Source organism: Sus scrofa, chromosome 6 (assembly GCF_000003025.6).
Source record: "Sus scrofa isolate TJ Tabasco breed Duroc chromosome 6, Sscrofa11.1, whole genome shotgun sequence".
In the NCBI taxonomy this organism is placed as follows: Eukaryota; Metazoa; Chordata; class Mammalia; order Artiodactyla; family Suidae; genus Sus; species Sus scrofa.
In genome coordinates this window covers 147,548,465-147,564,255 of record NC_010448.4, presented here as the reverse complement: position 1 = coordinate 147,564,255, position 15,791 = coordinate 147,548,465, and the positions used below count along the sequence as shown (strand labels likewise).

Below are 15,791 nucleotides of genomic sequence, written 5' to 3'. Positions count from 1 at the left end.
TTTCCTTTCCATTATAACACCCTGACCGCATTCCATTTAAGAACAAAATGTACAAAGCAGCGAGATGGACACGTTTTAACTGGGTGCTAGATTCAAACAAAGGAGCTGCTTAAGTCTTACCGCCATGGGACTGGAATCCGAATCACAGTAAGTGAGCAGCTCATGCAGAGTCACCCCGAAAGACCAGACATCGGAGGCGATGTAAAATTTACACTGAATTAAACACTCCGGAGCATACCTGAAAGGAAGTGCAACACCAAATGTTACTGCCTAGCAAGGCTATTCCAAAAAACATGACAGAGTTCACTCAGAAACATCAGCTCATTTTTCCTGGAATTTAATATTCTCAGACATGCAAGCGTGTACTACGTGCTAGTCACACATGTGCACCGTGATGCACATGTGACATGTGGAACAGCACCCCGTGGGCTCTCTGTAGGACACTCAATTCAAAGAGCACATGCTCTCCCAGGGGAGGAGGCGGCGGCGACGACAGGCCTGACTGGCCTGCAAGCTCAGATCCAGTCAGCAGTGACCTTATGCCCAGGCCTCTTTCAAGATCAACTGTCTTGGTGAATGATACCAAGACAGAGCCACAAAGAGGCATTCCCACGTCTGTCCCCTAAACACTTCTCAAGTCTACTCGCTTCTAAACCCGCCGTCACTATGCTAATCACGGTCCCGGTTCACCCCATCACTGGCTCTGACCCAGTCAGACTCCCTGGCTCCAACCCTACTCCTCTCCTTTCCGCAGGGATCTTTTAAAATAAAAGGCCCCGTCCTTAATTCCCCCAACGGCTTCCTAAAGCTCTCGGGATGGAGTCCCAGCGCTCTGCTTTCAACCCCCGAGACCTCCCTCCGTGACCCAGCCACACTGAGCTGACTGCAGTTCCTGGGACAGCCACCGCTGCATCTCATTCTTGCTGTCACACGTGCCTTCTTCTAACCACCTTTACAAACCCCCAGCAAGCTTTCAGGTCTCAACAGAGCGTCCAGAAAACCAAGCCTGAACCCCATATGGCTACGAAACTGGTTGCTTCGCCCATTAAACTCTACACTCGGTCAGCTTGTTCACCATCATATCGCCAGCGCCTGGCACAAAGCAGGGCCTTGATGCGTGTTTACTGTGTAAGCGAAGGTTTGGGCTCCATGGATGGGCAAGACCGTGTCTGTGTCCAGAGGCTGCACTGTGGCAGTGCCAGTCAGGCTAGGGGACCTCGGAGAGGGGAGACTGCGGCCGCTTGTCCCGGGACAGTGTTCCAGGCTGAGAGGGACGGAAGTCAGGGGGTGGCTCTAACCAGGGCGCCCCGGTGATTCAGGAGAAGACGGCCACGCTTCTCAGGGATCGTGCTCTGCTCTGTCCACATCTCCCTGAATCTGCCAGTACCTGTCACCTCACTCCTGTCCCTCCCTCCTACCTGCCCTCTAGGCTTCCTCTGCACAGATGTGACTACTCCAGCTGCTAACAGGGATGGTGTCAGAAGGATGCCCTCTCCAGGGAAGACAGGGGCTGAGCTGGAGGACAGACTTCAGCCCCTTGGAGGAGGTCCTATGAAGCTGGGCCATTTCTGTGTGTGTTGCTTTCAGTGAAACAGCTTAAAAGGTGTTTCTCGTAGGCAAAGATCTGTCAATTCTACGTTTTTTCAAGTCTTGACTAATAAGAGACACTGACATAGCTAGAAAGCACCTATCAAAGCAGTGGAAACCCTATGAAGCACTGATGAAATCTGATTCAGTTACCAAAACACAGGGCTGTCCCGATCGTCCTTGACTGTGTAGTACTCCTTATCGGTTTCGATGGCTTTGGTGAGACCGAAGTCTCCAATTTTCACTTGGTGTTCACTCTCGACAAGAACATTTCTTGCTGCCAAGTCCCGGTGAACGTATTGCCGAGAACCCAAATAGTCCATCCCCTGGGAGAGACGGAAAGTGAGAGCATGTCACGGAAGCAGCTCAGTTCAGAGTGGGTTTTGTAGCTACCACTTGCTAACAAAGAAACACCAATGTCATTTCATCACATGTCACTGACTTTTTCCCCCCTGCTTTTGACTTTAGGCAAAAATAGTAAGACCAACCTAATTCAAAGAAATGCACTTTAAAGCAGCCCCATTGACAAACCAGTTCACTTTCTTAGTAGAGGCTAATTTTTCATCCAAATCAGGCAGAGCAAAATAAACTACAATTAATTATTGGGAAGTTTCCCACTTGCAGCCTAATTACAAATCAATTAGGACAAAGTGCCTCATTTTTTAAATCTACTATGCTTTTTTTTTTCTTTTTACCTTACAAATCTGAACGGCGTATTTTAACTGCTGTTTGAGGTTGATTTTGTTTTTATTCTTTGGAAGATACTCCTTAAGGCTTCCCGAAGGCAGGAATTCCATGATAAGCTTAATACCATTTCCTCCTGTTTAGGAAAAAAAACACCCATCAGTACGAGGATGTCAAAGGAAGGAGCTGTGGGAGAGTAAAGGGCACGGCATCTGGAGATAGAGAACCTGAACTGATTTCAGCATCACTCCTGAGTCACAGGCCCAGGGTCTCGGGATCCTCAGCAGTGAACAGCGAGAGCAACACTCATGTACCTACCCCAGCATTAGCACTCAGTGAAAAAGTATGGAGTTCTTAAAACCACCAGGGAATGATGATTTTTAAAAATCATGAGCCACATCATTTTACTACCAGTTTTGAAGTACCAAACATGAGTGTTCTAGTGGCTTGTTGTTAAAAAAAAAGACATACTTATTAGTAAGTACTACTTCCTCCTTGATTGAGACAACAATTGAAATACCCTGCCTAGTGCTGGATTAGAGGAACAGGGAAAGGGGAGGAGTTTGCACCCATTTCATCTAGCCAGTGTGTCCTACTGTGCAAGAATTAGGACAGGGGAGACCAGTCCCCAGTGTGGGTGCAGCAACAGCCTGGACAGACGATGCTGGGTGGAAGGCTGGCTAGCTTTCCTGGGAGCTCTGCAGCTATGGACAGATCTGACAGTGCATGTGGCTTCCAGCCCCAGAGTGATGGGGGCCATTGGCTAGCACGGTCAGGAGGTCCAGATAAGGTGCAGGCACTGCTGCTCAGCACTGGCTTTTATGACCCCAGACAGTCGCTTGTCTTTAAACCAACCCCGCTCTGCACAACATACCGTCCTCTGTGCAAATGCCTTTATACTTGACAATGTTCTCGTGATAAAGGTTTCTCAAGATTTCAATCTCCTTCTTCAGATCAGCTATGTGGTTTCCTCCGCTCTCAGGCTTCAGGGACTTGACAGCCACCTGCTCCCCTGTGTTGTCCCCCTCGGGGTCATACCTACAAAGCTCGACCTTCCCAAAGTGGCCCTGGAGGAAAAGATACACATGCCTGATCAGAGAAGCCCCAGCCTGAGCCAGCGGAAGCTCACTTCAGAGAGGAGATCTGCCCCTCGTGCTGTTCCCTGAAGGCCGGGGTGCACGGCACAGCCGGGCCTGGCAGGTAGCTGGCTCCCACCTGGCCTCCTCCCACTCACCACAGCCCTGCCCCACTTGGCTCACATGCCATCCCTTCTTCTATTACTGAGCTAAGATAAGAAGAGGATCAAGGAGTTCCTGCATGGCTCAGTGGTGAACAAATCTGACTAGCATCCATGAGGACGCAGGTTCGATCCCTGGCATTGCCGTGGGCTGTGGTGTAGGTCTCAGACACGGATCCTGCATGTCTGTGGTTGTGGTGTACACCAGCAGCTACAGCTCTGATTCGACCCCTACCCTGGGAGCCTCCATATGCTGTGGGTGCGGCCCTAAAAAGACAAAAGACAAAAAAAAAAAAGGATCAAGTGATGAACCAAACATTAATCCCAATTTCCATGAAAATATAGCCCAAAGGGAAATGGAGGTTCCTTTTGGACATGCAGGACAACCATGGCATTTTGACAGCCCTGGGCCCCCAACTCCAGGAGGGGACCACAATGTGGCTGCAAAGAGCGTGGCATGAGGAATCTTCAGAAGACATGGATTAGATTCCAGCTAAGCCACCTGACAGTGATGCGGGCCCTGTCACCCGATCTTCCACGCGGGCTCCAGAGGTGTTCAGTGTACACAGTGGCAAAGCCTCGGGGTGCCGTGAGGGAGCTGGAATGCCGTGCCTGCGGAATGCCAGCACGGGCTTTGGTGCATGGCAGGCACTCCAGACGGGACAGTCTTTGTTTATTAACTGCAGATGCAAATCCCAGTAGCTTCTCTGGTTGCATTTACTGTTGGGAAACTGCCATTCACGGCCCGGGGCAAGCTGGCATTCTATTTTGGCATTCTGTGTAGTGAACCCACCCCTCATTTAAGGAGCCTCACAGGATATGCACTCCCAGAAAAGTCAGGGAAGGGGGTTTTCGATTTCTACCATATCCACACCTGTCCCCCCATAAACTCCCTTTTCATTCTCTTCTGTTCCTTAAAGAAAACCCGTCTCCCAAGGGAACTGACCAATGTCCTCTGTGCACATACAGCCACACGTATAGGCAGGTATGTGCACTGTCACTATGCGAATGTCACAGGCAGAAACAGACACACCCCTGCGACGCAAGTGGCCCCCCAAAAACAGTGAGGTGCTTTCTTTTTATAAACTTTGACCCCAAATGAGAGAGAATGGAGTGCAGCTTGAGATGCCCAGAGAGGTGCAGTGGTCAGGAGGGACTCGAGTGTAACTTACCTCTCCCAGGTCACGGATCCTCTTTAAGAACCGCTTTTCAAAATGTGTGGGATCCACCTCAGTTGCTGGCTTTTTTTCTGATACAATGTCTGGATCTAACAAGAGAGAAGTAGACAAGTTAGAAAGGAGAGACTGCCTCTGGCAGGCTCCCCAAGGCACTGGCCGTTCTCGATGAAGCAGCACAAGGCACTGGCTTACTCTGTTCCTCCAGCTTATTGATGTCTCTCATGATGGCTCGGAAGAAGGGTCTCTGGTTGGGGTCGTAGTTCATGCAGCGGGTCATAAGGTCAGCCAGCTCCTTACAAGATGGGGTCACCGGCCTACATCGGCTTTCATAGAATCTTTCTTTCTGTAAAGAAAAGGATCACGTGGAAGAAACCAAAGGAACCTCCCACGAGCCTTTAGCCCCAGGTCAGAAGGAGTTACCTAACGATCCCTAATGTAAGTCCCAATGCCTCTGTTTAAAGCTCAAGTTCATAACGTGTGTGCTACTGTTACCTTTTTCCATCTGGGGGAAATCTCAGTCCTGACACTAAAATAACCCAAATTTAAGGGAGATGGACAGCATATTCCACCCAGCTCCAAACAAGCCATGTTCCAGCAAAGTCGTGCAGCTTTCTGGAATGAGGTTTGGCAACGACTGTAGATGTTCTCAGATTCTTCAAACCCTGACTCTTTAACAGCAATTATTGGAATGACTCAAAAATAAGTCACTTATAAACAAAGCTTTATGTTTAAAGACATCCTCTGCGGAATTACATAGAGCATTACATATATGAAAACAATCTAAACGCCAAATATAAAACTGGTCAAATAAATCAGAGTTTAACAAAACAATGACCTCTTAAATCAAGTTGGTAAAAACTGTTAAGACTAACTTCATCATTAGGAAAGTACTCACGACATTAAATGAAAAAATAGCCGTATCTAGCATGATCCCAATTTTGTTTAAAAAAGAGACAGACTGGAAGACAACATGCCCAAGTATTACATAGTAATCAGAAGTGACTGGAATATGGTGCTGAATATTTTCCTTCTGTAAAATAGTTTTCTTGGGAGTTCCCTTGTGGCACAGTAGGTTAAGCATCTGGCATTGTCACTTCAGCAGCTCAAGTGGTGCAGGTTCAATCCCTGGCCTGGGAACTTCCATGGGCTGTGGCCAAACAAAAAAAAAAAAGGTTTCTCTATTTTCCCAAATTACATCAACTGGTTGTATTTTTAAATCCTTCAACAAATAACTGGTGCCACTTTTAAAAATTAAGGGCTGCTACACTCCAGGCTCTGGTCTGCAGCCGAACCCCAAGTGTACTCGTTTCTCTTCTGGCTCCTGCAGGTCTGGGCTCAGGTGGGGGTGGGGGCATGGCAGGCCCCAGAGACAAGGATGAAGAGGAACTGGAATGAAGGAGCTCAGAGCCGCCCCCACTTGGGGGTGTCTCTCCCCTATCCCCCAAGGGAAAGGCCGCTCCACCCACCCAAGGGTACCTAGGAGGAGAGACCAGACCCTCTTTTATCAGAAGGCCAGACCCCTTCCTTGGGCCATCTTTCTATTCTGCTCAGCCCCGGATACACAGAGGGTACTCGGTATACACTGACTGACAGCAAAGGGTATGCGCTTTCGTTTCCAAGGAAGTTAAAGTGAAACGACTCCCCAGAGCCCAGGCTGAAAATCCCACATAGCAGATTTACAGATGTGATGGGCTTCCTGTTGGTTTTAGCTTAATTTCTTCTTCCCAAGCCCTGCACCATCTTACCTGGCAAAGGGTTAACTCGGTTAAAGGTTCTTGAACCTCTGCAGGACCTCCTACACGGGGCCCCTCACTCTGGATCCCACTGCCACTTCCTGGTCAGGCTTTCATCACCGAGGACCTCAGAGCATGAGGTCTCTCCTCCACCCAAACCAGTCCATGTCCCGCATCACCCCCGCAAAATTCTGCAGCCCAGCATTGGGGCCTGTGCACAATCTGTCCCCGAATGACCCTTCCCACCTTATCACCGGTCCCTCTTCTCCACACTCGAGACAAACGAGACCCCTCATGGCTTCCCGTAGACAACTGAGATGCCACCTTCCGACTCTGGCCACACCCTCCCAGCTAAAAGTGATGCCTGCCCTCCAGACACACAGGGCACATCCCAATAATCAAATCACTGCGCCGGGATCGGTGGTCCTTCCTCATCGCTTTTACGACTTAACTCCTCTGGAGTTAGAGCCTCCACTCTTCCTGCAAGGGCATGTCTGACAGAGAGGTCTCTAGCTGTGTATTCTGCTGGAGGAACTCAGGCCTTGGGCCACCTGCGCCTGTTCCCTGACCTGTAAAACGAGGGTCGTGACTCTGTCGTGCTCAACGTCAGGGCTCTTCAGGTGATGGTTTCAGAGAGTAGGTGTGGAGTCCTTAGCATCGCTATTAGACCCTGAGGTCCTCGAGGGAAGGCGAGGCCTGAGTGCATTTCATTGTGAACTGTCAACTTTAACTCAGGACAATGCCTGCGACACGGGAGGAACTCAACACATACCTGTATGTTAATTTTGTGGAATAACAGGCATTTAAAATGGCAAATACATGCTGCTGTGGCCCTCCACAAAAAAGAGCATTATTTGATCCTCAAAACAATTCTGCAAAGTAGGTATTATTATCCCCCTTTTACAGATGATGCAATCTGAGGAAATTAAGTAACATCCGCAAGGTCGCAGAGCCAGTGAGCCTGTGGAGGAGATTCAAATCCACACCCACCCCTCCCCCAACACGAGGCTTCCTCGTGGCTCCCGAGATGTTCACGAGCGGCCCAGGGGCCCTCACTCGGCTCACACCCTGGAAGGCACCTGCTCACCTCAATGAGTGTCTTGTCTTTCAAGGGGATCTCGCCATTGTAGCAGATCTCCCAGAGCGTGGTTCCAAAGCTCCATTTGTCCGCAGCCACACTCAGGTTCTTGGAGTCCTCAACACATTCGGGAGCGATCCACGGGATTCGTTCTATGCACTCTGGAAAGGACGAGAGACTTTTACTGATCGGTTTCTGGAATCACCCGGGGAGGAGTCCACTGTCACTGCAGCACGAACTGGGAGCTAACAAGGAAACGCTTTCCGGTGGTGTCTTCCAAACGGGGCCCCTGGCTGCACGGGTCCTGTGAGGAGCCTGTTAAAGAGGTGGTTTTCCAGGCTCCTCTCCCTGGTCCTTCAGATGCCACCGTCTCAGGCAGGAGCTGCAGATGCGTCTGTTTCTCACGAGCTCCCCAGGAGGGTCGTGTGAACGAGTCTGCTGAAACTCTGGCCTCAGAAACAGCAAAGCACCCCAGGGTGGAGGCCAACAGCCTGGGGAGGGACCACAGAGGGTCATGTGCACAGAGGCTTAAGGAAGAGAAGGCGGGGGAAAGTGGCCGGCACCTGCAGAGCTGGCGCAGGCTAACCTCACATACTCCGCGCAATCATGCTGCAAATGTCACATTCCTTTTCTCTGGATTTTTTCATTTGGGAAACGACAAGAGAGGGGAAGACAGAAAGAAGTCACATATCTCTTGCAGCGGGCTGCTAACCAAGGCCAGTGATCTGAGCAGAAACCCCTGCTTCGTCCATGGAAATGGCCCGCAACAAGCTCAGTGGCCTCCACGAGCAGCCGCCCGGCTCCTGAAACAGGCGGGAGGGCCATTCCTGAGCTGAGCATCCACAGTCAGGCCCTTCCTTCCCCACCTTCTCACGCCCGTCCTCCTGACACAGACTTGTACGGGCCGGGCCCGAGAATCACACGCCTGCTGTCACCCCACTGCAGGCCCCCCTCAAGAACCTGTAGGGCCCAGATGAGACTCCCCTCCTCCCTGAATGGCCCTCCGCCCCTCATTGGATGACGTCTCTCTCCTCTGACTTCCCATGGGCTTTTACTGGCTCCTCTCTTGGGGTCCCTAGGCTGCCCTACTTGTTCTAGAATCACCCATGACTGTGTCTCAGACCCTTGCTGAGGACAGGACCCCCGACAGATTCAGGGCCCAATCTGTATCCAATGGCTGGATGGTGCCAGACAGTACAAGTCACACAGGGATGAAGGATGCTTCCCATTCCCCTTCCAAAGAGCGGCTGATTTGGGTCTTATTTCTGAGGCTCGGTTTTCATCCTGGTTCCCTTCCAGACTCAGTCCATTCCTCGACTGAATGATTGAGCAAAACTCCAGGTGTCAGGCACTGTGCTCAATGCTAGGCCAATGGCACCAGCCCATGGGCGCACTGCAGTCCCACGCATGGCCTACGGGCAGCACACGACCTGTGCAGTGTCTTCAATGTCTCAGCTCCCACACTGTCCTTTCCTCTGAATGACCTCAAAGAGAGGACGCAGGACCACAGCAACCACTCTGAGGCCTCCCCCACACTGCTAATTACAGCAGGCCTAAAAGGAACACAGGAGGGCCCAGGTCTCAATGCCCCCACACCTCTCTGACCACCCGGGGACCCAGAGGCCTCCTTTTGGGCTGCCCCAGTGCCTGAAGTAAGTTCCTTCCTCACAAGGACCAGACGTGCCGGCCTCGGGTGAGTTATGCTTCTCCCATTGCACAGCCAGCTCCTTGAGGGCAGAGACCGCCCCCCACCCCCACGCCATCTCCCCTGCTCCCAGGGCTCGGCAGGAGCACTTCTGCAGAAGTGTGCTTTCTAAAAGGAGACACAACAGCAACCCCAGGGCCCTTCCCTGTTGGCCTGACCCTGCCTCGGGGCGGGCGGGGGGTGGGGGTGGAGGGTGCGGAAGGGGACGGGGAGGGAGGGGAGACACACCTTGCCTGGACAGCACCGTGATGGGGATGCCGGGGTCACTGAGCTTGATGAACGGGCCGCACTCGCTGTCGATGCCCTCACGGGCCAGAAGGAGGTTTTTAGTGCACACATTTCCATGGACCAGGTCTTTATCCTCCTGCAGAGCGAAAAGGCTGAGCTCAGCAAAGTTGCTCATGGGCTGCCCACCTTCCCTGCTTCCAACCCCCAGCTGTATCTCCGCGTTCCCCGGCCACAGCCAGACAGGGCGGCCCAGCTCTCCCAGCACTGACACGAGCACACTTTATAGGGTTCCTCTGCTCCAGCTCCCGCATCAGTGGAGCAGGCTCCACAAGGCTTTGGTGAGAACTAAACTGATGAGAGCCTGTAAAGCACCTGAAGAGCTGAGCCCTGTAAGCACTCAATACATGCACGCTACCACTGATGCTAACAGTTTCGCCCCCTCGCTCAACACGTGTATGGCACCACGGCTACTTGTACCACGCCCTGCAGGACGAGTCAGTCCTCTGACGCGACAGAATCTCCCTCTGAGCGGGATTCACACGCAAGCACACAGAACAGCCCGAGACAACCATTTTCACTAAGCACAGAGCCTGGGCCCCGCCAGCCTGCCGGGCTGGCACCTCCTTCCTGCCTTCCCTACTAGGACATTCTGGTCCTCGGTGGCGACCACCCCGGACATCGGAATGTACTTACCAGGTAACTCAGGGCGCTGGCCAGCTGTTTGGCAACTTTGAACTTCCAGGGTGTGGTGAGGACGTCGCTTTTCCGGTGCATGAAGAGATCCAGGGGTCCCCCCTCCACAAACTCCTCCACCATGATGTCTGTAACCACAAAAACAGCCACGTCTGCAACCTTCTGTCCACGTGGCACGGCGCCCTCCCTCAATCCCCCTTCGAGAGCCTGCTTTAATGGCCAGTGCAAGTGGTAGGTACTTCAGAGCTGGAGAGGCCTGAGTTCAAGCCCTGCCCCGAGCTCCTTCTACTCTGGACTCTCAAGATAACAAACTTGGCTCACTCATCCCCACCTGCCAGTTGAGCACAGGGTGGTGCCCAGAGATGCCAAGAAGTAAACATTCAAGAAATGAGTGAGCAACATGGAGTTCCTGTCGTGGCGCAGTGGAAGCGAATCTGACTAGGAACCATGAGGTTGTGGGTTCGATCCCTGGCCTTGCTCAGTGGGTTAAGTATCCGGCATTGCCGTGAGCTGTGGTGCGGGTTGCAGATGCTGCTCGGATCTGGTGTTGTGTGTGGCTGTGGTGTAGGCCGGCAGCCATAGCTCCGATTAGACCCCGAGACTGGGAACCTCCATATACTGCAGGTGCAGCCCTAAAAGAAAAACAAAAAAAAAAACAAAAGACAAAAAAAAAAAAAAAGAAATGAGTGAGCAGCAAATGGGGTTTAGTTCCATGTCCACTCTTAACTCAGGCAAGTGACTGCTCAGTACCTGAAGTTCTTGACTGCCAAAAGGAAGGTGAGAAGCTGGGCAGCACAAGGAGGTATCAGCCCCACTGTTCCTGGCAGCCCCACTCCCCAGCCAGGGCCCACCGCCCCTTCCAAAGAGACCGCACTTACTCTCCACGTCCCGGACACAGACGCCGTAGAGGTACACGATGTGCTTATGGGAGACCTGCCTCATCATGCTGGCTGCCTCGAAGAAGGCCTGTGGGAGGAGAGGATAAAGCAATGGCAAAGGCCAGTCTTAATCCTAAAGGGGCTGAGCTGAGAGGAAGGTCAGTGGATCCCAGGAAAGCTCACCAGTCTTCATTCCAAGCCCCGAAACTACCCCTCTGGCCTCGACTTGCTGGAGCCCCTGCCAAGCCCTCACCACAAGGGCTGGCCAGCTGGGACAGGTGACTGATTTAGAAACTCTAGGAGTTCCTACTGTGGCTCAGCGGAAATGAATCTGACTAGTATCCATGAGGATGCAGGTTCGATCCCTGGCCTCAGTCAGTGGGTTAAGGATCTGGCGTTGTGGTAAGCTGTGACGTAGGCCAGCAGCTGCAGCTCTGATTTGACCCCTAGCCTGAGAACCTCCACATGCTGGTGTGGCCCTAAAAAGACAATCAATCAATCAATCAATCAATAAAAAGGAACTCTAAAAGGATGCGGAGTCCTGGAGGGATAGGCTGGCTGACACCTGCCCCACTGGATATGCACACCCACCACTTCCTCTTACACCAAATGGTGGGAAAAAACAACGTTTGACATTTTATTAAAATAAATGGAAAAGCAAGGCGGCAGGTGTCTGTCAAGACTTGGTCTTATCACTTTCTAGGAGTCTGTGGGGTCCTGGCTAAGTCATTTTACTCCTCTGAGCTTTAACTTTTCCAGACTGGAAGGGACAGCCCTGAACTGCCTCCAGGACTTGAGACCATTCAGCTGGAGCCCTGGGGCTCCATGGCACTGCCCCGCGGGCCTCGAGGAGGGAAATGGGAGGGAGTGGGCTGGACAGGGAGGGACGGGCCGAGCCGAGGGCCGGGCTGGCTCAACTCGCCTCATCTTTAAGCCTCCCTGGTCTGTTTTATATACCGTGTTTAAGACTATTTGAAGAAAGGAATCCTGATAAAAGCCAAGACCAAAATCAGGGCGAAGGCGCTTCTCAGCCCACTTGTGGCTACCGGCTCCCGAGTCGGGGAGGGCACAGGGGAGTCATGAGGAAGACACTTGCCAGAGAGATGTCCCTGTGGCTGGGGTCTAAGACTTTGAGGATCACTTTTATTTTTCTCTTCTCTTCGGAAGTCCCTTCGTCGTCCTTGTAGTCCATGAGGGTGCCGGAGTAGATGTGCGTCCGCGTGCCTCTCCCAAGGTGCTCGCCCTGAAGGAGGAAGCAAGGGGTTAGGGTGACCTCCCTCTGGGGCTGCCGTGATGCCAGAGCCCGGAACGGTCCTTCAGGGGACCACACAAGACAGGCGGGGGTGGGGTAACGGCAAAAGGGCCCCAACAGCTCACGCCGCTCCAGTGCCTGGTCTTGTCGGGCCTCCAGATGAAACAAAAAGCTACTTGGCCAAACGCAGCTGTGGCACCGTGCCAGGCCCCAGGAGACGGTCTCATAGTCTCTAAACGGCAACCTGCTTGCTACCTCGAGGAACGGCCTGGGGCCAAACATGATCCTGACCCTTCACCAAACCTCAACCTTCAGTATCAGCCTCACCCTAGGCCTCCAGAGGAGACTCAGCGAGGAGCCCACAGAAGGCTCCCCCTCACACAGGCTGGGGTACAAAGACAGCCGGCTCGTGAGGGCCAGCACTGCTGCTTGCTCTGGCCTTTTAACCTGGAGACCTTCTCTCATCCCACTCGGTCTGCGCCCACTTTCTGAAAATGGGTTAACAATGTACCGGCCTCAGAGGACTGCTGTAAGAGTCAAAGGAGGAACCAGGCAGAAAAGCTCCTGGGACCAATCCAGGCACACAGCGTTTGGTAAAAGCCAATCTGTTTTGTCTGGGCACCCTCTCCTACCCAACTATTCATTTTCCACCCATCTCTCGGATGCATGGATGCAGGAGTGCACGGTTTAAACCTAGGGAAGCTATTTACACATGCATTTGCCCGAGCGAGCCCACAGGGGAAGGTGATGTGGAGACAGGCAGAGACTGGAGGGCGAGGCCTCCGTTTCCCCACATATGAAAAACGATAATAAAACCAAATGAGCAGTATGAGGACAAGGGAGATCATCTGCTTGAGGCCCTGAACGTTTCCTGATCCGTCTCTAAGGCCCTTCCAGCTTAAGCTTTAATAATTCTGATTTAAACAACTCTCAATGTTTGGAAATCAAAATGCGATTCATGAAACTGAGGCATGGTCAAGCTGTTGACATTAACGCATGTCAACTTACAAATTGGAGTTCTACTATTCTATTATCCCAGGACCCCCTACAAATGCAGAAAAATGCATTGTGGCTGCCTCCGCAGGCTGATTCCTGTCCCCTGCAGGAATGTACACAATTATTAATCAGGGCTATTAATGTGCACAAACACCACCATGTGTCATCTGTCACAGCAGAAACTGGTGAGACATCCACCCTGCCTACTGTATCCTGGCAAAGTCTTATAACTATTCATTAAAGCTGCATCTGTCATGAAGCGATTCGTCAAGGTTATGGGACGTTGTGTTCCCAGAACATCATGTAAAAGTCATATGCTTTCAGAATAATGACTCGTCCCCCAAAGGGTGGCTTGATCCAGGGGCCAAGTCATGGCATCAGGCTGTTAGAATTCCACGGCAACCCAGAGGCCCCCGCATGTCCCACTTCGGCCTAGCTCCACGCATCTGCCTGCGCCCGTGCTGGTTCACCCACTGGGACTCTGCTTTGAGGCCACTCCCCCCAGGAAGCCACCTCTGTCCTCCCAAGGCTAAACCGGCTCTGACAGGCCCACATCCTGCCCTACTTCCTCCTTAGGACGCATCTCTTGGTTACGTAAGACAGACGAGAGCCGGCCAGGACTGGCAGTCGTGCCTGGCACGGGGAAGTGCTCAATCACGTTGGCCCATGAACACGGGGAGCGCAGAGGATGGTGATCCACCCCGACGCTCGAGAGGAGGAACAGAGGAAGACCCTAAGCACACGGCAAGTTGCAGGCAGAAAAGAGGCTGGGGTACGGCCCACCCGGCGATTTTCCTCTCCAGATACAGCTCCGACACCCCCGAGGGATGGGACCGGAAGATGGGCCTCAGAGAAGCATTTACAGAAGCGAAGTGAGCCGTGGACTCACGCTCCCTCAGAGCTCTCCAACAACTTCAGGGACCAACTACAAAAAGTAAACCAACCAGCCTGATGCCTGCCACCTTCCCCCAAGCTCCTTGAGGCCGGTGAGCCCACGATTCACCTCGCCCCCACGTGGTTCTGTGGAAGGGGGCGCAGAGTGGAAAGTGGGGCTTCCCTGGGCCTCACGCCCTGGCCAAGGCCCGAGGCAGCTCCAAGGGAAATGGGACCTGCCTCAGGCTGCACATTCTGGGCCAAAGCCTCCCAAGGCTGGGACAATGATCTGCAGGATGTGTGTCTCGAGACGCTTCTCCAGAAGGTCTAAAGCATACAACAACTGCTCCCTCACTGTGCTCTGTGTGCTCCCAGCTGTGCACGTCAGCAGAAAGCCCAGGACGGAAATTCAGAAGTGCTTTTCACACAGTACATTTTGGGGCACTGAGGGTCGAAAGCCCACACTCCCCTGTGGAGACCTGTCAGCATTCCCAGCAAGTCCTCCAACTTCTACCTGCAGAAGACCTGGAATAGCGGCCCCTCTAACCCGAGGTGTCCCACAAAGCTCGGAGTCCAGCTCCTTCACGGAGGGAGTTTCTAGGGTGTGTCAGCAAGGCCAGGCTGGACAGCAGGGCACTGGCTGACCGGCTTTACCTATGAAAGGGAGGACTTCTTGCTCCCTTCCCACCAGGATCTTCCCAAACCCGCCTTCCCCCTCCCCACATCCCCCAGGCTGCTCTGCTGGGTGTGGGGAGGCAAAACCAGGGCTGGACCCAGGAACTGCAGAGACGACTCACTTGCATAATGTCATTCTTAAGGATCCGATCGAAACTCAGCTGGCTCATGGTGTAGACGGGCTGCCACTCCTGGGCTTTCTTGGTGGCCACCAGCAAATTGGAGATTTCTGTGGAAGAGAGTGGAGAAGTCTGAGCAGAAGAGCAAAGGTCTAAGGTCGCAGTCCCCTGTGGGGCTTGCTGAATACGTACCTGGGCATTCAACAAATATTTAATAAGTACTTGACTCCTGCCCTCCAGGCGCTCACAGGCTAATAATGGAGCCAAAATGGATCAAAGAATCAATCAATCAAAGGGAAAACTACAATTTGTGCGGCTACTCCGGGGTTGACACAGTAGGTTATGTCCTGGTAAGAGAAGATGGGGAGGAAATGAATACAAGCTAAGAATGGACACTCCAAGAAGGCAGGGCCTGTGTCTGTCATATTTCCGACTCCTCTTCTACAGCCTGGTACACAGGAGATGCTCAGTAAGTGCTTGGTGAATGTATCAATGAGTAATCAGAGTGTGGACTGAAGGATGAGCGCTAAGGACGGAGAACGCATGTTGGAAGTAATGGTAATGAAAATAGAAGGGTGAAGAAAATACAGGTTTTGTGCAGAAGAACAGGGCGGGTGACCCAAGAAGAAGGTTGTGACTGAGCCTGTCTGGGCTCCCAGCAGCTCGTGACACCAAGGAGGCACACACTAAATGCTGACTAAATGGAAAGATTCTGAGCAGACCATCCCCTCAAATTCTTCTGACTCAAACAGCAAATCAAACCCATCACAAAATCTGCCCGGCTGGGCTCAGCACAAATGGCTAACTGGGAATTCACAACCCACAGGAAGTCGCCTTCCCACCACGGAGCCACTGCGAGCTACAAGGTTATCGTG

General features: G+C 52.4%; 1 protein-coding gene across 13 annotated transcripts in view; it reads right to left on the bottom strand.

The window, feature by feature from the left end:
• Positions 1-15,791, bottom strand: part of JAK1 (Janus kinase 1) — a 246,901-nt gene that overhangs the window by 2,933 nt on the left and 228,177 nt on the right. For all 13 annotated transcript variants that reach the window (XM_021093532.1, XM_021093531.1, XM_021093538.1 and 10 more), the window contains 12 exon segments: positions 14,920-15,026; positions 12,098-12,244; positions 11,002-11,089; positions 10,124-10,251; positions 9,431-9,566; positions 7,507-7,658; positions 4,879-5,029; positions 4,681-4,775; positions 3,146-3,338; positions 2,283-2,407; positions 1,741-1,913; positions 121-238 (listed from right to left, as the gene is read on the bottom strand). In XM_021093532.1, the coding sequence (XP_020949191.1) occupies positions 121-238; positions 1,741-1,913; positions 2,283-2,407; positions 3,146-3,338; positions 4,681-4,775; positions 4,879-5,029; positions 7,507-7,658; positions 9,431-9,566; positions 10,124-10,251; positions 11,002-11,089; positions 12,098-12,244; positions 14,920-15,026 (1,613 nt within the window).